The following is a 26,294-nucleotide window of genomic DNA, read 5'->3' on the forward strand; positions in this document are numbered from 1 at the left end:
TCTCAATAGGAAAGAAATGTTTTGGATGTTTAGACTCAACACCCTCCAACCAGCTGGTCTAAATATAGCATCCGAGGATGTGACCAAAAATTAGGTTCTACACACTTTTTCCACAGTACCCTGTTTTTCCGTTTCTCCCCCCCCCCCTTTTCCCCTCCTCCCCCTCTATTCTCCATATGTCATTTTTTTACCCCCAGTTTATCTACTACACTTTCAACATTAGTTATACAGTCCTCTTCTGTCTACTATTTATTTAGATTTCTCTTCCTATAAGGGTTCATTGGATATGCACAAGCCATGACCTGTTTTAACCTCTCACACTAACACAGCCACTCCATTCTTTCATTCAATCATCACAATGTACTCTTTAATTCATTGTTTTGATTTATCAAGTGATCAACTTGCAACAGTTTCTTTTCAGATATTGATATTGAACCTTTACATATGGTTGATGTTTGTCTGTTGTAATATATTAGTTTCCTTTTCAATGAAGCACATGAGAGCGTCACATGGGAGACAGACACGCTCCATGTCTCCGATATTGAAGCGGTGCTTCCCCGTTACTCGGGGTGGATACACACCAGAACTGCATAGTCCGATCTCACAGCTAGTGCGCATGCGCACCTTTTTAGTTTGACACATGCGCACCACAACCTCCGGGACGCCACTGGAGCGCCATGCGGCTCCATAAGCAAAAGGGCGCGCGCGGGAAATACCCGGCTTTATAAGACAGTGACACGATCCAGGCAGCTATGCATCTAGCCTAATGTGTCAAGGTAAGACATCATTTATGTTTATTTATGGTAATGCTCTACGAATATGTAGATGAGAGAACTTTTTCTCCCAGCAGTAAAGAGCCATTGGCTCTTTTATATCTGTTTTTGAGGTCTGTTTTTGATGGTCTTTAATTTTAAAGGGACAGGCAATTTAAAGAGGCAAACCAAAAATGTATTTTTGACATAGAGTACCCCGATATCGCCATAACATCCCCCTAATAGTGATACAGTTCCATCTCTAGAGGTCTCGACCCCTCAATATGTTATCTTGGAAGTGTATTTTACATCTATACCAATATGTTTTTATGACTATGCCTGAAGCTTAAGGCTGTATATTAAATGAGCTTCTGCTAAGGTATGTTCACCCAAGGGGGTCACAATACTTATGATGAAGGATTGAGTCTCTCCTATTTTTTAATTGGAAGTATTGCTTTGAGCTTGACTCACTATTTTTTAACTGTAATTCTTTCTGCTATTGTTTATTTATTTCAATGCTATATGTTTGTTTTTTTTTATTTGAACTATATTATATGTTCAGTATTTCATACTTTTTTAGCTAACTAGGCAAGATGCATCCCTCTCCATGAGGTTTTACTTGTGTATATGTATGTATTCTCTTTTAGCTTTGTTCTTGCACTTGAAGAAGGACCCTTGAAGGTCCGAAACGCGTCGTGCTTTTGTTTCTTAATAAATCCATACGTGGACAATTGGTCTTTGTGTCACTACCTATCAACAACCAGGGAGCGCAGTTTTTCCACTTCATCTTGAACCTCTGGTTCTTGCCTTCCACTGTTTTCGAACTATAAGACACACCTAGGTTTTAGAGGAGGAAAATAGAGAAAAAATATTTGAAGCAAAAAAATGTGGTAAAATATTTAATAAAATAAATAACATATGGAGGTTGTAGTTATCCAACAGCTGCGAGGCCACATGGACGGGTGGCCCTGCTGCTGTACGGGATGCATAGGGCATCTTTGTTTGCGAGGTCAGGTGTACCGTACTTTTTAGTTATACCATTTTGGGGAATGTCTATTGCTTTGATCACTTTCTATTCAGAGGTGAAACAGTGGAAAGAAAAGTCAGTTTGGCACTTTTGATTTTTTTTTAAACACTATGACGCTCCCTACAGTTAAAATATTTTTATAAGTTTGTAGACTGGGCATTTTTGGACATAGGGTTACCTAATGCGTATGTGTATCATAGTAATTTTCTACTTTTATTTGTATTCTACAGAAAGGGGGTAATTTAAAACTTTTATTTCTTTTATATACCTGTATATATTTTTCTATTTTGTTAGCTCCCTCCCCCCCCAGGGAACTTGATCCTGCAATCATTTGATTGCAAGTCACATAGACTGCAATACAAGTGTATTACAGTCTATGGGAGATTCTACACATTACTATTGCGGCTGTTAATAGACTGGCTGCAATAGTAATATCACTGTGAAAGGCCTGGGAGCCTTTAGAAGGATCCCTGGCTGTCATAGGAACAGCCGGCCTGCAACGAAAAGGTAGTTTTAATACGTTAAGGGAGGCTTACTGCTAATAATGCCTGCGATTAGAGTAGACTCTGATTGTGGACATTAGCTGCGGGTCTCTGCTGTACATTAAGATAAGATAATCCTTTAATAGTCCCACAGTGGGGAAATTTCAGCATGTTACAGCAGCATAGTAATACAGATACAGGATAATACACAGTAATATATTCCAGACGTAGGCACACATATGCTGAGAAGAGAAGATATACTAGGAGTCCATAGCAGCTAAGGAACAGAAGAGAAAGAAGGAAGACTTCATAGTCATAATCATTAGTTCTCTGTGCGGAGTGATCTTCGTTTGGTCTGATGTAGATTATACAGCCTGGTCGCGGTTGGAAGAAAGGACCTGCGATAACGCTCCTTCTCACACTTGGGGTGAAGCAGACGGTCACTTACAGTGCTGCCAAGTCCCATCAAGGTCCCATACATGGGGTGGGATTTGTTCTCCCACATGGAGGTCACCATGGACAGTATCCTTCTGTCAACCACCACCTTACAGCAGACACCCGGTAGCTATGGTGACCACTCTGCAGCAGAGCGTCCGCCATCATCTTTACAGACCAGGCATCTGTCGTAATAGCACTGCGGATGCTGGGAGGTTCACAGCACCAGGACACCGTTTTAGCCCAGGGCTGCGATCCCACTCCTCTGCCCGCTCCAGCACAAAAACACCCCACATCTGGACTATAAAACACAGCCCTATTTTCCTCCCAAATTTTTTGGGAAAAATGTGTTTTATAAAAAAATGCATCTTATAAAAAAATATCGTAGTTAGCAGGAGATTAGGTTAGAGATTATGGAGGGGACAAGGTGTCGATGGCCTTGTATGTCAGCAGAAATATTTTGCCAGGCAGTGGATAACCAGTGAAGGGATCGGCAAAGAAGAGAGGCTGATCAAGGAGAGAGGTAGATTAAGCGAGCAGTTGTTGAGGGTGATGTGGAGAGGAGCGAGAGCACTTGAATGGAGGATTATCTCTGCACAGGAAAGAGAGTCATAACTAAGGGAACATTACATTTCATTGTGATGAGAGCTGAAAAGAAGAAGTGAGCTTACTCAGAGTAAGAAAGATTAAGCCCACATACCAAAGAGGAGATGGACGTGTAGTATGTGTATTGTGCAGTAAGCATAGGCGAGAGGAATGTATGCATGACATGCTGTATCACTTATAGCCCTCTGGACTACAGCATTAGTCATTTTTGTGAACAGTCATCCTGAAAGTATGAAAGGCAATGTAACATAAGCAAGTTCAAAATTGCAAACACACATCTTTTAACTATTTCACTGCCAAAGATGTAAATAATATGTCACTACTAGCATATACACGTATATGGACTATTATCTCAACTTTCAGATAATACCTAGCTAAAAAGCAACAGCTAAACAAAGATTTAGTCCAGTATTCAGAGTGCATTTTTCTTTTAGGCCACTGCCACATGTGGCATAAACGCTGCGGGGAAAAAACGCGGCATTTAACAGTCAATTATAATTGACATGCTGCGGTTTTGGAAATCGCAGCATGTCAATTATACCTATGGAAACGCCGGCAGTTTCCCCATAGCTATAATTGAAACAAAAAGTCCGCAGATGAAACCTCTGTGGACTTTCTGTCTAAAGCGCTGCAGGAAGAACCACAATGCGTTGTCACGGCATTTTTTCCCGCAGCATTTTTCTTGCTGCAGGACGCCCTGTGGAGCCTTGGCCTAAAACTTAGAGTTTAAGATATAAAGTTTCACTTTGTGACACTGTGTCTGTGTAGGGGAGATGTGGGAGGATGAAACTGCAAATGAGAACAGAAAGAAAATCACAAGTTGTTACTGTCATCTCCTCCCACACTGCTTTCAAGATTTTTTTTTACTTTGTGATTGTAACACATATGTTTTGTTTTTTTGCTTCTACTGCAGTGGTAAGAAGATGAAGAGTATTTTGGGACATAAACAATGGCATGAAAAGGCTAATCCTTCTAAATGTGCTTTAAAATATGTAACTCACTTGATACAAAATCCTCAGATGACATCCAGTCCACAGATCATCTCCAATGAAGTCCATATAGATATATCAATGATTCCATCAGGTGCAAATGTCGCCTTTGGCGAGTAAGTGAGTGAGGAGTCACACTCGTAACAATTTGGGTACAACCCTAAAAAGCACATGATCTGTATTCTGTTCTCTGGTTAAGTATTCAGCACCATGTGACCAAATGATACTTTAGATAGGAATACATCACAGGAAAAGACAATAGAAAAATTTACGTCCCACGTGGCTTAAATGCTGCAGTTTGGCCGTGGTGGAAACGCTGCAGCAAAAACCGTGGCGTTTGACAGTCCCTGCGAAGTGGATGGAATTCTCGCGAATCCCATCCACATGTTGTAGAAAAATACATGCAGCGGGTACGCTGTGATTTCCATAACTGTTGCATTTTTAGAAATCACAGCATGTCAATTGTACCTACGGAAACGCCAATGGTTTCCCTATAGGTATAATGGAAGCTGAAAGTCCGCAGAGCAAACCTCTGGGAAAGTGCTTGGTGAAAGCTATGATGCGTTGCCCTTGCAGTTTTTCCTACGGCGCTTTTTTGCTGCGGGCCGCTATGTGGGACTTGAGCCTAAGATATAATTTATGAACACAACTGCAGAAGAATATTATTACTTCTTATCCATTAACCTTTACCAATAAAGATCACTAATCCCTACTTATTGCTTTTGTTTTGTATGTTTTTGTTCTTTTCGATATTATAAGTTAGGTTTCATTGTGGAAATAATGTAAAACCAGAGAGAATCACTTCTTTCATGTCTCAGTTTGCAACTGTCTACAAAATGTAAAAAAAACTATCGTACAATACGTGAAGCAACACACAAAATCTTGTAAAATAAGAAACAAAATGAAGATGACAAGTGTTAGCAGATTCTCCTGTGTTGTTATAGACTAGACTAGATGTTCCTCTATTTTGGCATCTGTGTGCAAAGCTTTTGGGACACACAGGGTTAGTGTTGTGTATGTGCCTGCCCCATGAGGTCACTGAGACAAGAGGTCTATAAAAGACATGTGGCTGCAGCGAAGTGGAAAGGATTTTAGTTGCAGATTCTTCACCATGAAGAGCACTTTTGTTCTCCTGTGGCTTTTACCATGCGTAATTTGTAGAGCTAAACCGCCGACATCAGGTGAGAATACAGTAATATTACTTCTTTGTGAAGTGTTGTAAATTGTATAGATTTTATCTATTTAATAATAAGTATATGTTTGTCATTTTCCTGTCAATAATACTGTGAGCAAAGCGACATGATGTAAGCCATGGAAACACTACAGAGCTTCCTTTGTATGCATCAAGCACCATCAAGTAAAATGATGTCTATAATAAATAGTCGTTCAGCTTTATACATTCATTTAACAAGTGATAAAAGCAAATCTTGTACATCAGGAAGTGAGATGGAATCAGGGGCGTAGAGCGGCAGGGTAGCATCTGTGTCCGAGCTGCTTAGTACAACCATGAAATCTCTGGTTATTGTGTCCACATTACAGATGAGAAATGCAGTGTATTATGGCGTCATGAAAGCGACATAATACTGTAGTATATTTTATGCGCCTTAAAGTTCAAGATAATGCAGGCAGCATGATAAAGGAGGAGCTGAGCAGATTTGTCCCAAAAGATTCAGTATAACTTGTCATTTACATCTTTTCTTGTTCTATGCTCAAAGACAGTCATCTAGTTATAAGGGAGATCCTACTAGTGACTGACAGCCTCCCCTCTACAACCATGCATACAGCGATAGCTGCCAGTCACGATAGGACTATGACTAGGAAACTTTTTCCAGGTATAGAAACAGTAAAGACATGAATGAATGAATGAATGAATGAATGAATGAATGAATGAGTGATAAGTTATCCTGAATCCAGATGTAAATGGATAAATGACAAGTTATCTTGAATCTTTTCACACAAAACTATATATCCATATGCTCAGCTTCTCCTGCTCTATAGCAGAATGACTACAGATTTTCTGTGCGACAAGTTCATTTTAAAAGAATATATTGCCAATATTTGTTTTTATTAATTAAAACTGGAAAAATATATGATTTTTTTGTTTTTATTTTCTGCCTGTATATTTTTTTTATTTTCTGTACATTTTGATGGGGTCTGCCACCTTGCCTGAGCTTCTCCTCTGCACTGTTAGGCTAAGGCCTCATGTAGCAGGCCACAGCGAAAAAGCAATGCGGGAAAAACCATGGCGGAAATGAAACACGATTTTTCCTGCAGCATTTTTCTCAGAAAGTTCGCAGAGGTTTCCTATACGGACTTTCTGCTTCCATTATACCTATAGGGAAACATCCAGCGTTTCCGTAGATATAATTGACATGCTGCGATTTCTAAAACTGCAACGGTTTTGGAAATCGCAGCATTTCTGCTGTGCGTATTTTTCTGCAAAGTGTGAATGTGATTCACTAGAAAAGCATTTAGTGAACTGATTTTCAGCACTCACATGACCATAGGCAGCAATAGTCTGGAGCCGAGTCATTGAAGTTAATAGGAGGTTTTTCTATACATGCTCTGTGAATGGAGTAGATAAGCTGTGAAATTATCTATTGTCAGTATCTGATGCAATGTTGGCTAAGTTGTATTATCTATAGCAGTATTATCCACTGTAATCCTGTCAGTGATGTACATGAGGTTACCGCTACAAAGAAACCTCTACAGCAGGAATAGGGAACCTTCGGCTCTCCAGCTGCTGTAAAACTACAACTCCCAACATGCTCCATTCACTTTCATGGGAGTTCCAAGAACAGCAGAGCAAGTATGCAAGCTGGAAGTTGTAGTTTTGGAACAGCTGGAGAGCCGTACGTTCCCTATTCCTGCTCTACAGAATTAACATGTGGTTGTCTATTATTAGGCTCAGTGGTCAGAGTGAAAATCACTCAAAGCTCCTTTTTTTAATCCATAGATACATGAAAATCAAAAATTCTTCAAAAATATGTTTCACATAAAAACTTGGTGTAACAAAACGGGTAATTTGCTGGTGACACATTCACATCAGCGTCGCACCTCCCATGAGGCGACCGCTTCAGGCGGCATTATGCCAGGGCCTCAGGGAGGGCAGCATTTTTGGTTACCTAAGCCTTACCTTAGCACCGAGCGGTGGTTTGGGGAGGCCTGCTCTCTGCCGGCGAATGACGCTAAGCCCCGCCCCTTGCACTTTGCCATGCCCCCGCTCCGCCCCCTCCGCTCCGCCCCCTCCTCCGGCGGGGGAGGGGGGGGCGGCTTTCTGTAGTTCGCCTCGGGCGGCGAAAGGGGCAGGTTCGCCCCTGATTCACATTAAGTAAATCTCCAGGAATTCCCTCTCAGTCAGGCTGATTAATACCACTATGTGTAGAAATTATACATATGGCTGTATTACAATATGGATGCCATGTATTTATATGATGCCTTTACTTTTTCTGGTTATGCCTCACATTTCATAAGAATGGGGATCACAGAAGGAAGTAACCTCATATATATATAATACATAGAAAAAGAAACAAAACCCTAAAATATTGTAAAATATATACTTATTATATATTATATATTGTATATTGTGAGGGTAGAGTTAAGGAAGAGCAATATTTTTTCTTTAATATACACAGTCCATTGTTCCCATTTCCAATAAATGGATATTTCATAAGAAGTATACAGAGGTTTTATTTACCAAACGCTGTATGTATAGAGTCATAAGGAAGCATTGTTTGTAGAGGCGAATATCTCTGTACATACAGCACTTGCCATTACTAGGCTCCCTGGCTCCTCTTCTGTATAGGCCCTGTACAGCGCATGCACAACCCCTTTAATGGAGCAGAGACAAAATCCAGCCAGTATGGGAGAACAGAAAAAGCAAATGTAATATTATTGGTTTAACCTTGCACATAATATAAGCCCAGAATTGGGCACGTACATTAACAAGCCATGTACAAACAACATCTGACCTTCACCGATCTGTCCCGAGCATCACAACATACCAGCTCCATGTTCCCACATTGCTTCTCCAGCCACACTTGCTGAAATGAAGTAATATGAGGAGATGACAAGTATTTGCTATTTACACGTCACTTGTTTTACATCCTCAACTTATTAAAAATGAGCATGGAAGAAATGAGAGGAATGGTCTGTACTGTGCCCCCCTGATGGGCAGGTGTGTGCCTCTCAGCTGCCATAGCTGAATACCTCGGACTATCCAGTCATACAATTTCCATTATTAAAACAATGAATACATATCTCTATAGATACCCTGTGGGAAAGCATGGCTGCACTCTGGGTGTGGTTGACCCAGCAAAGACTGATGCCATTGCATATGTATAAATATGCAATGAGTATTTAGTGGTACTGCACCCAGCCCATCTCATGGTTCTGGTATCCATAGATTGCTGGTCCGGTGTTATGCAATAAGTACTTAGTAGTACTGCACCCAGCCCATCTCATGGTTCTGGTATCCATAGATTGCTGGTCCGGTGTTATGCAATAAGTACTTAGTGGTACTGCACCCAGGCCGTCTCATAATGGTTCTGGATAGATTGCTAGTCCGGTGCTATGCAATAAGTACTTAGTAGTACTGCACCCAGCCCATCTCATGGTTCTGGTATCCATAGATTGCTGGTCCGGTGTTATGCAATAAGTACTTAGTAGTACTGCACCCAGGCCGTCTCATAATGGTTTTGGTATCCATAGATTGCTGGTCCGGTGTCCTATAACTATTCTACTGAGTATCCTTGACCACATTTTGGCTCAGTAGATAGTCTGCTGTATGAGTTTGTAGATCTACTACTTTTGGAAGCGAGTTCTGTGTCAATAACACTTTTATCCCTTGGGTGACAGCGAAATCTCCTCCAACATCACAGTTTGCGGTAACTAATAATGAGATTCAGGATGTGTCTGAGCAGCTGTATAAGCATGATGTCAACCGAGCGGACAGTGGCGACATTATCCTCAATATTCAGCACAAGGTGTTCAGCAATGAGACCGGCAACGGGACAGACTTTTCTAAGCAAAAGTAAGCTGACAACATAGTGACAAGTTCTAGTTCTTTATATTATACACACTAATTATGTTATTGTATGATGTTATCCATGTTCTACATTACTTCCTATCATAACATGGCATGAACAGTCCCACTGTCTTATACACTAGCCTATATGAAAGTATCGCATGATAACATATTTGAGAAAAATATATCAACAGAAAAGACATGACACATATAAAGCTAAATTATATATATACATAATATTATACTTAGAATAACTCATATTCATCTGGTTTTTACGGTATAAATTCAATGTTGTGCACCGGAGGGGAAGGAGCATAATAGATTCATTCATGTGAAGCTTAGCTTACAGCCACTAACAATAGCCTATGTTTGAGGGCAATTATTTCTTTCATTATGGAAGAATAATACATATATTGTACAGGGACATAGTACAGAACCCTGTTGTATTTCTGCATTTCTCATAAAGGCATACAGATTTTTTTTTGTATTGTTACAATCCATATGATTCCAATGTAAAAAACACGCTAGCATGTTTCATCAGATGCTGTATTACCATTATATACTTAGATCCTACCAGTGTCACTTTGCAACCTAGCCTACCGTATCCGTGTAGAGCTAGCTATACACATTAGATTAAGGGGGCTCTATCATTAGTTTTTAGTGATTTGAGCTAAACATATGCCTGAATAGCCTTTAAAAAGGCTATTCAGGTGCTGCTAATCATTATTGAACCCCCCCCATTTTTCTGAATTACCATTAAAATGTATATGCAAATCAGTCCTACCGTGCACAGTGGGCATTCCGTCCCCCCCACTTCCCCACGTCTACTGGGGACACTCCCGCACACTCCCTCTCCATTTTTGTGTAGAGAACTGCTCAGTTCCGCTGAGAACTACGCGAGCGTGCTGCACATGCCCAGTACGGTCGCAATGTTCTCTACAGGAAAATGGCGCTGGAGAATACGCTGTAGCGCTCTGGTGGGAGCGCTACTGTGCATGCGCGAGATTTTGATCGAAACCGCTGGGCTGGAGGCTGTGAATCGCAAGGAGGAGGAAGTCAAAGAAGAGAGGAGGGTGTGAACAAGCTATGACGCGGGGTATGGGGTGCATGGACCGTCCTCCGTGCACAGTAGGACTGATTTGTATATACATTTTAACGGTAATTCAGAAAAACGGGGGGGGGGGGGGGTGTTTAAAAATGATTAGCAGCACCTAAATAGCCTTTTTAAAGGCTATTCAGGCATATGTTTATCTTAAAACCGTAAAATCTAATGATAGAGCCCCTTTAATGTTGCCCATTTTATAGGGTTTGGCTAATCTGTTCATGTGTATAGCGGTGCCACAAATTATGTTTGGGGAAAGGAGGATCCAGCATGATGTATTTCCACACGTGAGATTCTTTGTGCTCAGGGTAAAAAGCCACTACCATATGGTTCTGGTTTCCCCTGTCTCCATTGAGAACACATGCTGAGCTAAGAGGACCTACGTATGGAGGATCAGGTGGAAGAACTTTGGGCCGGATGGGCAATTATCTGACAGCTATTAGAAATGTACAGTCAGCATGGAGCTGAATTCTGCAGTATATTATATATGTAAAACCTTACTGTCATAGTAATAGTTAATAGATAGATTGAATACTTGTTTGTACGTTGTATATTTGTGACTGGACTTTATAGCTTCACGAGTCAAAGTCTTATTTCTAATTCTTAGGCTTTTCAGTTACGTCAATGAAGCGAAACTCTTCACCCGTCCAACATTTGCCCGACTCATCTCTTTGCTGGATAATTATGTCCAGAAAACAGGAACTGCGGAAAATGTCACCAATGAAGAGATCCGAGAACAAAATGCCTTTATAAAGGAAATATTCCAGACTACTATAATGAGAAAACTTTCCATATTCTTAATATCCAAAGGTAAACCAAGGCTTTGCTCTAATGGTTGTGCAACAAGAAAAATTTAAAGAGAGCCTGTGGCATGGAAATGCAACCTAAATTACAGGCAGCATGTTACAGAGCAGGAGGAGCTGAGCAGATTGTTGTATCGGTTTGTGGGTATGGCTCAGTGTAAACTGTCACTTATCCATTGAAACCTCTGCTTTTTCTATACTGAGGAGAATACCTTCCCCCCCCCCCCCAAAAAAAAAAAAAAAAAAAAGAAGAAAAAGAAACAAAACAAAATAAATAAACCTTCAGGTCAGACACAAAGATGAGCAAAATAAAATACAGCCTTAATGTCAGACAAAACAGACAACGGTATGAAACAAAATCCTGCTCGTCTGAGCACTAAGGGGGCGTTGACACTACCGTCGGTCAGGGAAGGAAGGGCTCGGAGTGCAAAAGAACGCACCCGATGCCCATTTAAATAAATGACAGGTGTCACGGACACAGCTAGTGTCCGCTTCTAATGTCCGTGCCAGATTTTGAGCGGACACTAGGAGCGGACACTACCTGTCGGACACCGACGGTAGTGTGAACGCCCCCTAACTAAACTATAAATACTAACTGTATGTGGGGCTTACTACCAGCCACACAAATCAACCAAAAAAAACCACAATACCGTCTCAGCAGACTCACAATGTCAGGACAGACCCAGGCACTTCCTCTCTCTCCCAGGATCTGCCCTGAAGTGCAGGCTCTGAAACCTTTCATAGCCTAGTAACGAGCCTCAGGACCCACCCTGGACTGAGGCCTACTCAAGACCCACTATGGACCACACAAAAGTCAGGAATCTGGGGGAGATATACCAGGACTCCAGCACTCTGCCTGTCACCTTCTCACAATGTCTAATATCAATTGTGGCTCCTATAACAACCAACTACTATATACATAAATACTATTAAAACATGACCTATATATGTGTGGAGGGGAAACATCTCCATCTCTAATTATGGGAATACTCCAGGGAAAACTCCTTGATGTGCAACTGACATTGACCCCAAAAGGAATTAGTCAACTGCTAATACCACACATTAATATTATTATGCCTTCAATGACTATATGAATCCACGTTTCTAATATTCTGATATCATGGGGCTAGTTTACAATATATGATACATATATAACACAGTATCTGTGACATATAATTGAAAGTACTGTGGCCTACCTATTGCAGCTGAAATACTCCTAACGCATTAACCAACGCATTACCCAACGCATTTTGCCCGCTTCTCTGGCTTACTCAGGGAAGAATAACTCCTGCTATTAGAATAGGACCTGCTCCATATTTCACGGCCCAGGCGCACAGCTACAAAGCTCCTAATGTGTGCATGGGGTCATAGAAAAGAACGTGTCCATGTGTCATAACTGCAGATCTGTAAATACATATAATGTACTGAAACAATCTATGGTCATGTGCTTGGGACCTAAATTTGAGACTTTGACTTTCTTGACTTTTATGGATGCTGAAATCTGAATAGGCTCTCTATGTTACAGAATAACAATGGATGTCTCTTTGTGCCACTTTGTGGATTATCTGATATACTGTTTTGATGTCCAGGTTATTACAAATCAGATGAATGCTTTGAGAATGATCTGCGGGAAATGTGGTTTGGATTATACACCCGCTCAAAAGGATCCTTGGACTCCTCAGGCTTTGAACATGTCTTCCATGGTAAGATAAAAATTCTAAGCACATTGAAACCCAATAACAATGACGGGTGTCAAGAGAATGACAAGATATGGAAAGTTTGCTAATGAGTTTATGTAGGAAGGTGGTGAAAAGTGAAAATAAGGATGAAGTGCAGATATTCGCAGGAGTAGGTATTGTAATGAAGACAAGTTTTCCTACTATCTGGAAAACCAAAGTTTTCTGACTCAGGGAAGCATTAAATCCATCTTATTTTACTGAACCTTTACTGATGCCGTCAGTTATTAGGAATTAACAATGTTCTCTGTATGCAGGTGAAATCCATAAAGGAAAGATAGCAGGATTACACAACTGGGTGACTCTCTATCTGCTGGAGAAGGCTGGGGAAATGAACTATCTCAGCTACAGTTCAGATGGGCCGGTAGGTGTCATACATCCGTCACTGGGGAGCTGTGTAGGATTATGATTTCGTTTTTTAGGTAGATATTTTATGATTTATTTCCTGTATTCATACTTACCATATACCTCCTATTATAAAACAACTTGTCCTAAATGAATAATGCAGGTGAATATTGGAAACTTTGTAATATATTTTATGAAGGAAATCTTTTTCTTTCCCCACTTATTAGGCTTCTCTCCTCCTTATCTTCACTCAGTCTGTGTGGTTACATAAGCCTCCATCTTGGTATCCAACTCACACACAGAAGTCTATAGAGAGGACAGATGGATTTATTGCTTCATTCTATGTAGTGATGACAGTGTTAACCCCTTCCCGACATTAATAATGTTCCCAAGCTAAGCTCTGCTACATGTTGTTTCTAAAATACACGTTGTAGCTCTTTTGACTCTGCTATGTATTGAAAGGTAATGGACTCACTGTACAGAACGAGGCATTAAATAAATGACTCCATCTTCTCCATAGACTTCTGTGTGTAAGGCTGGATATGGATGCTATTCGAGATAAGAGTCTGAGTGACGCGAAGGAGGAAGAAAACAGTCTGATAAGAGCAGAAGAGCATGTCTCTTTAATAAAATATCTTGGAAAGTTTTTTACATTCACCTATAGTATAAATTTATGAACAGTTGTTATAAATATAAGTATAGCAGTACTTTAAACATTGAATTTATGTTAACCCAAGCCTAATGTTACCTATCAAAGGAAAAATAGGAGGTTCCTAAAATATAACTTTTAATAATATTTATTAAAAATATTCATGTTTAATAGCTACACAGCATGCCATAGGTCACTGTTCAGACCTTCTAATACATTCCTGGAGGACAGAAGTACTGTGAGGCCACATGAGGGGTTAATCATGCAACCAGCTCACATTACTCTCCTTACAATAATAGCTGGATATTATTTACACCAGTCCTGTTTAGACCATGTATCAATTCCACTAGACAATGAGCACATTACACCTGACGCAGGAGAACACCAGCGATTATTGGTCGCCTCCCATTGGGTAAATATTCACTTGCCACAGGGCTAGTTTAAGCCTCATCAAATCACAACTGTCTATCCCCAGGATATCAAATAATAACCTAGACCTATCCTGTCTGTCCAGTTCTGTTCATATATGTTACCTCGATTGATCAACAGGGAATCCATGGACAGGTTAAGTATAATAAGGAAAAGGACTGAAATTAGATTAATTATGGTTAAGCATTATCTAATAGCCATGTGGGCCAGTACCATGCCAAATCTCTGCTGACTTAAGTGGAGTACTCTGCCCTCAGGGAGATATTACCCCTGGACCCCCCAATCAGTGCCTGCCACATCACTTGGGAACCCCCACACCTCCTAGTCCAACAAGCGGCGTAGGGCTGGCATTTGACATCAATAGGGAGCGAGGATCTTCCAACATCCTCAAAGAGATGCTGAATAGTGTCTGCGAGTGGTAAAATAGGAGGCATGGCTTCTTCACATCAGTATTCTGTTCAATTCTAACGCAACATAGAGTCAAATACTGGCATAGAGGTATATAGGGATAGTAAATGGAATGCGATAATAATAAATCCAAGGGCGATCATGGATGTACCCTGACGGAGACGGTAAAAGTAGTATCAAGCTCATCTTACTGGTATACTCACCTTACTTGTAATAGAGAGTTGGGTTAGTGACATGATAAGGACAGATGACATGTTCTAGAGACACATCTACTTAATATGTACAATTACATCAGAAGGACATTTGTCACACAAGGCTCCATGGTTTCATAATTAGTCATATACCTCAGGGCCAGCGCGGTGAGTGATAAGCTCCAACCAGTAGGCCTTAGCGGAAGCAGATATATATTAAACGTTCATTTAACTCCTCAGGGCCACTGTTTTAAGTTTACAGATCCATTTTGCCTCCTTTTGTAAGATTTGTATATCCCAAGGGTCTTTTACGTACATGAGGTATAATGTGTTCAATATCCATTAAAAATACTTCCTCAATTTTACCCCAGTGGTGAGACCACATGTGACACGCTACAACTTTCTTCTGATAGCATTGATATGATTTAGTGCTCTTCTCCATATTTCATGTTGTATTTTTCCCACATAATTAGATGGGAAACTTTATGTGGCCAAATATACCACCCTTGGGTTTTACCATTAATGCATTCTTGTATAGTTACATAGTTACATAATAAATGAGGTTGGATGAAGACATCAGTCCATCAAGTCCAACCTATAACTCTACAATCCCCTGCAGTTTTGATCCAGGGGAAGGTAAAAAAAAAAAAAACCCATGAGGCTCATGCCAATTAACCCATTTCAGTGGGAAAAATGATTTTCCAACTCCAGTCTGGCAGTCAGTATAAAACCTTCCACTAATCAAAATCTAGAACCCATAACCTGTAGTATTTTTCTATTCAAGAATGGCATCCAGGAATACTTTGAAGTTGTTCAATGAATCCACCATCACCACTTCCTGGGGCAGAGAGTTCCAGAGCCTCGCTGTTCTTACTGTGAAGAATCCCCTTCTATGTTTCTGGTGAAACCTTCTCTCCTTCAGACGTAGAGGATGTCACCTTGTCACTGTCACTTGCCTAGGAGTAAAAAGATCATTAGAAAGTTCTTTGTATTGTCCCTTCATGTATTTGTACATTGTTATTAGATCTCCCCGTAGACGTCTTTTTTCTAAACTGAATAATCCCAAATTTGTTAACCTGTCTCTGTACTCTAATCCACCTATTCCCTAATAATCTTGGTCTTCCTTTTTTGCACTCTCTTTCGTTCAGTTATGTCCTTCTTCTACACTGGGGCTCAAAATTGTGCATACTAGTCTCTGGTCCATTCATCTCCTATGCTGACAAGCCTAACTAACAATCCTGTAGTTTTTACTCTGGCCACTAAGCCAAACAATATGCAGAGACTTCCTGATTTCTGTAGATTTCTTGTGCTGCATCCCTTTCACTTATCAGCACACTGTTGATCATAGATATAATGTATATGTAGATAAGTCACAGAATCCACCAGCTACAATAGGTGATTTCACAGTTTCTATCTTCTCCCCTCCGCTTAGGTCACTGAGCATGCACAGAAACTCCCATAGAAGTCAATAGGATCTACTGCAGACCATTGTCTATGACACATTGATGTCAGCATACTTTCTTAAAAAATATGTTTAGCATTAAATAATGCATCATTTTCTCAAGACACATTCCAAGATCTGAAGTAGTTTCTCAACAAAAAAGGAAAACATCTTTGTAAAGTGTTTCCTTCTTTCTCTATTGACATCCAATCATACAGATGGGTGCGTGAACCTTTAAAGTGATTATGCAAACAAGTCCTTAGATACCATTTGTTTCCTTCATTAATTGTGTGCTAATTGTGAATTAATAGTAACTAGCCTGATTTGCATCTAAGTGACTGGATAATTGTTCCTAGACAGCAATGATGCGCCAGTGTATAAGGAATACAAGATTGTGGGACATTACAGATGTACAAACAGTGACTCAGAACTGGCACAAAAATTGATTCCTATTGTTCTATGAATGTAGTTAGCACAAGCACCACTATGTGGCGCTAATTGAACATGGTTAATTGAATCACAGTCAACACTTTAACTAGACATTTCCAAATCGCGAGAGCAACTTCTTATTAACAGTTCTGCTTGTTATTAATGGAGATTAAAGTTAAATCTTAAAGGGGTTGGCCACTTTCAGACCAATATTGAGAGACAAATGTTTATATAAATGTTTGTATAATAAGAAGTTGTACAATTTTCCAATATCAATCTCTCAAAGTTTTTTTTTAGATCTTTGCTTACTGTTATTCATTCTGTTTACCTCTAGTGGATGAAACTCTGACCATGGTCATGTGATTTACAGTCCATGGTCATGTGATTTACAGTCCATGGTCATGTGATGTACAGACTGTAGTCATGTGATATACAGTCAATGGTCATGTGATGAGTACACAGGTGCACAGCTCGTTATAGTCACACCACAGTAATCAGACATCTGCCCGGTAATGAACTGTGCACCTGTGTGCTCATCACATGACCATGGACTGTATATCACATGACTACAGTCTGTACATCACATGACCATGGACTGTAAATCACATGACCATGGACTGTAAATCACATGACCATGGTCAGACTTTTATCCACTAGAAGTAACAGAATGAATGACAGCAAGCCGAAATCTAGAAAACCGTGAGGAATTGATACAGAAAGTATATTGGAAAATTGTATATTCTTTCATTGTACAAACAATAACATTTGTTTCTCAATATTGGTCTGAAAGTGGCCAAACCCTTTAATTAATAAGATAGTGGAGAAATTACACTGAGCGCTTCCCATGTATAACATGGCACAACTAGAGATCGCCAACCTGACTCATACCCGAGATGGCTTCAACTCGAATATTCCAAATTTTTTGTTTTTTACCAAACCAACCAAATGGAGATTCATCTCAAGAGAACTATAATGGCCATCGCGTTACACTCTAGGGTCTCTTCAGACTTTGTGTGGGCTTTAAAAAAGCGGTCATATACATGTGGGTGGCAGTGGCATAACTAGGAATGGTGGGGCCTCATGGTGTACTTTTGGCATGCCCCCCCCCTCCCAAAGATGCCGACAAGGAATGGCCCCTGTAGACAGTATTATGCCCCATAGTAGCCCCTGCATACAGTATTATGCTCCATAGTGGCCCCTGTACACAGTATTATGTCCCATATGGGCCCTTAACACAGTATTATGCCCCATTGTGGATCACCCATGAACAATTATTATACCCTGGGATCTTTTCAGACCCCAGAGTATAATAAGGGGTATAAGAGAGCCAGAGGAGGATACAAACATAAAAAACACTGTTACTTACCTCTCCTGAGTTCTGGTGTACTCCCTGCTGATGTCGGCCATGATGAAAGAGACGTCACTTGAGCTGGGCTTGTGTCACGACACATAAGGACGCAAGCCCAGCCCAGGTGATGTCTGAGACATCAACAAATAGGCTGTTAGGGAATAGCCAGATGATAATTCCCCAGAAGCTGCTGGTGAACCCCCCTGGAGGGAGGGGCACAAGGGACAGTGAGCCCTAAACTGAAGCCCCCCGCTTTCCCTTCCTATTGCCAGACCCTATCCTAGGTGATAGGCGACAACCACGAGGACAATCCCTCCCTGAATACGTGAAACACAAAACGCAGACAAGACATACAACAACAAAGGGAGGTCAGGTAGCCAGGGTTCGGTAACAAGAGAGCGATGCAGTTCCAAATCGGAGTCAAGAGAATAGTCAGTAGGAAAGCCAGAGGTCAAGGATTAGCATACAAGTAAATAACAGCAAGCGATACCAGAAAGCAAGGGCAATAACCGGCACCAGTGTGACTGTGAGCCAAGACTAAATAGGGAAGGAAGAACCCGCCCAGAACCTGACAGGAAGAAAGGCTGTCAATCACAGGCAAGACAGATTAACCACTTAATGAACAGAGGCAACCTTGGCAGAAGACGGGTGTGGTGCAAATCCAATTAAGGACTAGAGCCGTGTTCACACAGTGCAACTAAAAACCTTAAGCAGATTGTCAAACTGCACACGCCTCCGGCGCCGCAGCATGCGAGCAGAGGGTGGCGCAGAGGCCCGAACAGGCAGAGATGTTACATAGGCCTAAAGCCTTCTGGAGCCAGGAGAGGTAAGTAACAGTGTTTTTTTACCTTAATATCACCTCTCCTGGCCTTCCGATCATTATACTCAGGGGTCTGAAAAGACTCCCGATTATAATGGTAATGATGTTTGTGGGGTTCGCGGGCCTGCGGCCGTACCGGTCCCAGCTCCTGCTTACAGCCGCTAGTTAGAGCTTAGACAGTACACTTAGATATTGTAGGTGCACTACTGAGAGCACAGCACATTACGTATAACACACAGTTTACTTTATAAAAGAACCGTATTTTTCGGACTATAAGACGCACCCAGGTTTTAGAGGAGAAAAATAGGGAAAAAAAATTTTCAGGCAAAAAATGGTAAAATATTTAATATATGGGAGTTGTAGTTTTGGAACAGCTGCAAGGCCACATTGACAGGTGACCCTGCAGCTGTACGGGGATGTATAGGGCGTTTTTTTTGTGGGGCCAGGTGTACTTTTTAGATATACTATTTTGGGAAATGTTTATTGCTTAGATCACCTTTTATTTAATTCAGAGGCAAAACAGAGAGAAAAACCCAGCGGTTTAGCACTTTTGATTTTGACGTTCACTGTACATAAAAATATTAGTAGACCGGGCATTTTCAGACACAGGAATACCTAATGTGTATGTTTCACAGTAATGTTATACTTTTATATGTATTCTAGGGAAAGGAGGTGAACTTTTATTTATTTTATTATTATTATTATTATTTTTTTTTTTTTTACTACAGGTAGTCCTCGACTTACGACGTTGATCCGTTCTTGCGCGGCGTCGTAAACCGAATTTCGACGTAAGTCGGAAACCTACCATACCGACGTACACCGCGTAGGAACGGATCAACCCCCCCCCCCCCCTTTAAAATAAAACCCTGAAACAGAATGTGAAACTTACCGTACGATGCAGGGTGGGCGGGCGGGCGGGCATTCAGGCCTCCTCTTCCTCCGATGTTCCGTCCTCCTCCGGCGCTCGCAAGCTGATAATGGCCTGGGCGCATGCGCAGTAGCCGTAATAGAAGCATGATGATACTGCGCATGTGCCCTGGCCATTAACAGTTCACGAGCGCCGGAGGAAGTGGTCAGGACATCGGAGAAAGAGGAGGCCTGAATGCCCGCCCGCCCACCCTGCACCGTACGGTAAGTTTCACATTCTGTTTCAGGGTTTTATTTTACAAGCTTACTTGTAACAGCAAGCTGCCAGCATTGATTTTCCGCAGGCTAGTCCTTGCTAGCTGGGAGTGCTGGCAGTTTTCTGTTACAAGGGAGCTGTCATAACCACGAAACGTCGTAACCCGAGACCGTCGGAACCCGAGGACTACCTGTATTTTAATATCCCCCGCCTAGGGGGCTTGAACCTGCAATCATTTGATTGCAAGTCCCATAGACGGCAATAAGTGTATTGCCGTCTATGGGAGATTCTATACATTACTATCGCGGAGGGTCATAGACCAGCCGCGATAGTAATGTATATCTATGTCAAGCCTCGGAGCCTTCATTAGGCTCCCGGCTGTCATCGGAACAGGTCGGCTCCTGCGGCCTCGCCGTGCAGGAGCCGGCCTGCATCACTAAAGGTATGGGGCCGGTGGGGGTGGGTGGGTGGGGGGGCTAACTGACTGCCGGGACCTGTGGAGGAGGAGTGGATTTGCAGCATGACCGCGCTACTGCCACCGCTGGTTTTCTTCAGCGGCAGTAGCGCGGCAATCTGCAGGCCCCGGCAGCTAAGACAGTCCCCGGCATCTGCTGTAATAGACCGGCGGATGCCGGGGAGTGTCTTAGCTGCCGGGGCCTGCAGTATTGTCACGCTCCTGCCGCTGAAGAAAACCAGCCGTGGCAGTAGCGCGGCCAGGCTGCAAACCCACTCCTCCACCCACATTCAGACTATAAGACGCACCCTCATTTTCCTCCGAAATTTGGGGGGAAAAAAGTGCGTCTTATAGTCCGAAAAATACGGTAATTTTTTTTTTCCCAGTGTATGGAATAACATAGTTGTTTACCATACCATTTATTTTGTGACATATAAATGTACAGTATACCAACCCAATGGGGATTAAATGTATACTCTTTTAGCTTTCATACAAAAAATAGTCAGCACTGCCAAACAATATGAACAATATGTGAAGGTGCACGTTGCCATGGCTGCAATAGAAATGCAAATACAAAAAAAATTGCAACTCTGCTAGCACTAAGAGTATTACTTCTAATTCCTAGTCTAGGTAAAATTCATGAAAATCAGCTTCTTATGATAAGCACAGTGATGTCACAGTACAGGAATAATGTACACAGTCATGTCACACTACAGGGAACATAAACACAGTGATGTCACAGTACAGGGATAACGCACACAATTATGTCACAACACATGGATAATGCACACAGTGATGTCACAGAACAGGGAACATAAACACAGCCATCTCACAGTAGATGTTCACAGTGATGTCAGATTACACAGATAATGTACACAGTGATGTCACAGTACAGGGATAATGCCCACTGTAGCATCACAGCATATTGAAGAAAGTAATACTAATGATGTCACCCCAAAAGTAATGAGGGCACATTTGGTTTACCATAGTTAACACTTAATGCCTCCTAGTGTCTCAGTGGAAATTGCCCCCTTAGCTGTGCTTCAAAGCAACTGATACCCTGGGGGTTATACCCGTGCCTCTAAATGATTTAAGGGGAGTGTTGTTCAGTCATATTATGCTCTAATTAAAACCAGCCAATGGGCAGATGGGGGCATGCATGACCAATGTGGAGTCACCTACACCCCCAAATGTACAATATAAAAAATGCACAAAAAATGCTCAGCACTACCAAGCAATATGAACTATGTACAGGGGCGGGTTGCTGTGGCTGCAATAAAAATGCAAACACACCCCAAACAAATTTGCATCAATGTTCTTTTACCACCAACAAATATCTACTCTATATAAAATACATGAAAATGAGGTTCTTGGTTAACATTTTGATCAAAATATTTTAGCTTTCTTCTGGCTATAGAATCCAATGGATACACTTAGAGTGTAAATTGGGAACTTACCGGTGTACACGCTAAGTGTGTAATGTGAATACAACAGGAGGTGGACGGGGATGCAAGTAAGTTTCTACTTTTAGAAAATATTGGTCTAGGAGTCTAAAAATTTTACTTGTATTTGTCTAAAGTGTGAAAATTGTTTGGCAGCAAAAGCACACATTTACGAGAGCTGCCATCACAATGCAGCTGCCGGTTTCACAGTTGTAAAATCACTACTGTCACTACAATAATCTATAGTCACATAGAAGATGTTATTAATGAAATCCCAGTGGGAAGGTGATGCCATCATGTTATAATTTGTGATTATAATCCTGAATGGGGCACATGGATGATATATTCCTGTACCGCACAAGGTAACTGATAATACAGATAATTAATCCCAACAGTAAATTTCCATGCAATAAACTAGACTAGAAACAGACAATGTTTTTCTTCTTTTATGTCATTTTTGCTACTTTTGTTTGTCTTTCCACAGTGGACCAGTTATCCGGATGTTTTCGCCTTACAGTTTAAGTGGTCCACCTACTTGAAAACGCTTGGCTCCTTCTTTGTGGGATCCAGTCCTGAGTTTGACATGGCCATGTACACACTTTGCTATGTCACTCGCCCAGATAGAATGTAAGTATTTTTTTATAATATAAATGATACGTATTTAACCTGCCCAGTTAGTACTGACAGGAGTCTACCACCTCACCCAAGCATACTAAACTTTTACCATCACTTTCCAGAGTGGTAAATAACATATCTCTGTTATGTATGTCACTTTTGTAGATTTAGATAAAATCAACTTTGAAGTCTTATGCAAATTGGTTAGTGCACTGGAGGCGGGCCTAAGCTCCCTATATAGCACTGCTCTTACCACTCAGAACCCTGAGTAAGAGTAAGATTACAGTTAGAGTTGATTCTCCACTTCTATAACAGCTCCTGACCCTCCACCGGCCTCATTTGCAAAAGACTTTAAAGATATTTTTCTCCAAATCTAGAGACATACATAACAGAGGTATGGAGTTATCACTGCAATGTGCTCTTTCATTTGGTGTTAGCAGTTGAACATACTTGGGGAAAGTGGTAGACTTCCTTTAACCCCTTAACGCTAAATCACGTACCTGTACGTCAGGGAATGTGGTTAGTTCCCGCATTCCCACGTACCTGTACGTGATTGAGATTGCACGGGCTCAGAAGCAGAGCCCGTGCAATCTCCACGGGAGGCCGGCTGTATCTGACAGCCAGGCTTCCCCTGTAGCAGCAGGGACGGTGATTGCACCGACCCCCGCTGTTTAACCCTTAAGGTGCCATGATCCATAGTGATCATGGCACCCTAGGGGTTTGGCCGGGCTATAAAGCAGTCTGCCGGCAGCATCAGGAGTCTGTGTGAGCTGTAATTTACAGCTATACGCTGCTCCTTAATCCCTCCCCCCATCGGAGCGAGCTCCGATGGGGGGAGGGTTAACCCCTTGGATGCCAGGACGAGTGGAAGCTAGTCTATGCATCTGCATAGCTAGCTTCCTCTATAGACTGCAATACACGTGTATTACAAGTCTATAGTTAGTATAGAACCAGTGATCCTCTCTGATCGCTGGTTCTAGTGTGCTTACAGCACAAATGTAAAAAAGTTTTTTTAAAAAAAATAATAAAGTGTGTAAAACAAACAAACAAAAAAAACAGTTACATTTCTTGTAAATCTGGAAAATCGCTGTTACACTTGTAAGCCTTGTAACGTTCAAAATAAATTAAAATACAATCAAAATATGATGCCGATATAAAGCAGAGATATGGGAGATAATATTTATTCATGTATTTGGGTGGTATGACTATCTGCCTGAAAAGCAGAGAATTTCACATTTTGAAAATTGCAATTTTTTCCAAATTTCCATCAAATTTCCTATTTTTTTAATAAGTAAATACAAAAATATTGATTAGTGTTTACCACTAACATGAAGTATAATGTGTTACGAGAAAACATTCTCAAAATCACTTGTGTAAGTTAAAGCGTCTCAAAGTTATTGCCATTTAAAGTGACACATGTCAATTTTGAAAAAACAGGCCTGGTCCTTAACATACTTTTGGGCTGTGTCCTTAAGGGGTTAAGCATCTAAATATAATGAAGTGGAAGTCACTGTTTATAATAATATAATAATAATAAATTTTATTTATATAGTGCCAACATATTCCGCAGCACTGTACAATTTGTAGGGTTCAAATACAGACAGATATATAACAAAGAATGTCATTTCACACAATGGGACTGAGGGACCTGCTCGCAAGAGCTTACAATCTATGAGGTAGAGGGGGTGACACAAGAGGTAGCAGGGGCGGCATTGCTTATACAGTATTCAGACAATTTTGTAATAGAGGTTACTGTCATTACACAAACAAAACTTTATGAGCCATCACTAGTCGTGTCCTGTAACATGTGGATGGAGCTTGGACAGATAAAGTTAGCCTGAAAAGACATCATATCATGTGGGGTAATGTGGGAGCGGGGACAGAGGAGGGTTAAATTTTGGGGATTCTGGGGCTACACAGTGGCTCAGTGGTTAGCACTGCAGCCTTGCAGCGCTGGAGTCCTGGTGTTCAAATCCCACCATGGGCAAAAAAAACATCTGCAAGGAGTTTGTATGTTCTCCCCGTGTTTGCATGGATTTCCATCCCATATTCCAAAAAAAAAAAAGACATACTGATAGGGAAAAATGTACATTGTGAGCTCTATGTGGGGCTCGCAATCTACATTTAAGAAAAAAAAAAATAAAATTTTGGGGATTCTAATTATAGTACGGAAGGGTTGAGAGAACAACACAGGGTAGGTTCACAGAACCGTTATTAAAGAAATAAAGCGGTTTATAAAGAAACGGCAGGGACAACTGAAAATGTAAAGGTAGTAGTAGAATATCCTTTTTAAAGGCTATTCAGACATGTGTTTAGTAAGGCTGAGCCGATCTTGAGATTTCAGGATCAATTTTAAAATCCGATTTCCAATCACTTTCCAGCCGAACCCGATCGCGATCGTGAAATTTGCTCGATCTCCGATCAGAATCCGATCTTTTCCGTCACTTTCAGGGTTGAGCCAGTCTTGAGATAACCTCTGACCTCGATCCCGCTGGAAAAGATCAGGATCGGATTTCCGATCGTGAAATTTACTCGATCACCGATCGGAAACGGATTTTTTCTGATCCCGATCACTCAACCCTAGTGTTTAGCTCAAAAACACTTTTCCCAATGATACACTCCCTTTAAATGATTGAATATATAAACATATTCTGTAAAGATGGTAATTAATAGATTTAGATTACAAAACTCCTGAAGGAGGCCGGACCTATTTATATTACTGCTTGACAATATAGGGAGTATCAGTAAATTTGACATTGCTGACATTCTTGTTTTCTCCTAATACATTGACAATGGGCCAAATAGTCAATGTGTGGGGGAGGGGGGGAGTCACTAACCTTTTGCACTTTGCAACCCACATTCATGTATAAGTGAAAAACAATGTACCAAAACAAATGTTGACATTTGCAGACAAATATATCTGTGTGAAATCTGACACATTAGACACTAGCAGTGCTCATGGAGAGTGAGGGGAGTCACCATTGAAGCTGGGTCATAATACGGTCCAATATGACTAAGGTAGCACAACAGGTTGCAATAAATAATAACTGGTACAGACAAGAGTGCAGAGCAGGCTCATATAGAGCCAAACACTCAGATTGGTTACATTAACCTTCCCCTGACTGGGCTCCTGATCCAGCCTTCTAGTTCCAGGTAAGGTATTACACAATGTGAACAGAACCTAATACTGTCTTTCATTTCTGGATTTGTTGACTTGCTCCATTACTTCTCTACTGATATCTCTTTTCTTTTAGGTGCACTGTAAAATTGGGTGGTACTTCTCTGAAAATCCAAACATACAGTTGGCCAAATTCATCCTATGGAAGTGGCAAAAGATATTTATCATCTTCGTACCCCAACATTTAAAGCATCTTTTGGATCCATGTACATAATTGGATTGGAGCACAAAAGCTTTTTAACAAACCTTAAGTAAATGTCTACAGATCTCCTCCTTAATAAAATGAGTTTTGTTTTGTCCCTCAGTGACCATTTTTATGCTTGTTCTGACCAAACCATTTTTCGTTATTCTCACTCGCATAACATTACCATCACTGCCTACTTTTTTCCACATAAACATCATCTGCTTTGATGAATCGGACAACTGAAGGCACTTGTGGGTAAGAGGATGGGTTCTCCGGTAAT

At 41.1% G+C, this 26,294-nt stretch overlaps 1 protein-coding gene across 1 annotated transcript; it reads left to right on the plus strand.

Annotated features, from left to right (window-relative positions):
• The first annotated feature begins 5,357 nt into the window (after window positions 1–5,357).
• LOC142193856 (uridylate-specific endoribonuclease D-like) lies at window positions 5,358–26,093 on the plus strand. Its single transcript, XM_075262868.1, has 7 exons — window positions 5,358–5,472; window positions 9,149–9,323; window positions 11,027–11,229; window positions 12,812–12,925; window positions 13,216–13,322; window positions 22,522–22,664; window positions 25,907–26,093. The coding sequence occupies exons 1-7, from the start codon at window positions 5,403–5,405 to the stop codon at window positions 26,016–26,018; spliced, it is 924 nt and encodes a 307-aa protein (XP_075118969.1). The 5' UTR covers window positions 5,358–5,402; the 3' UTR covers window positions 26,019–26,093.
• The last annotated feature ends 201 nt before the right edge of the window (window positions 26,094–26,294 follow it).

This window comes from Leptodactylus fuscus, chromosome 2 (assembly GCF_031893055.1).
Source record: "Leptodactylus fuscus isolate aLepFus1 chromosome 2, aLepFus1.hap2, whole genome shotgun sequence".
Lineage (NCBI taxonomy): Eukaryota > Metazoa > Chordata > Amphibia > Anura > Leptodactylidae > Leptodactylus > Leptodactylus fuscus.

Bases quoted from the DNA above. Each gene is read 5' to 3' on its own strand.
- LOC142193856 (XM_075262868.1), top strand. From the start codon at position 5,403: ATGAAGAGCACTTTTGTTCTCCTGTGGCTTTTACCATGCGTAATTTGT. The intron at 5,473-9,148 runs GTGAGAATACAG...CTTGGGTGACAG, and splicing joins AGCTAAACCGCCGACATCAG to CGAAATCTCCTCCAACATCA. The intron at 11,230-12,811 runs GTAAACCAAGGC...TTTGATGTCCAG, and splicing joins CATATTCTTAATATCCAAAG to GTTATTACAAATCAGATGAA.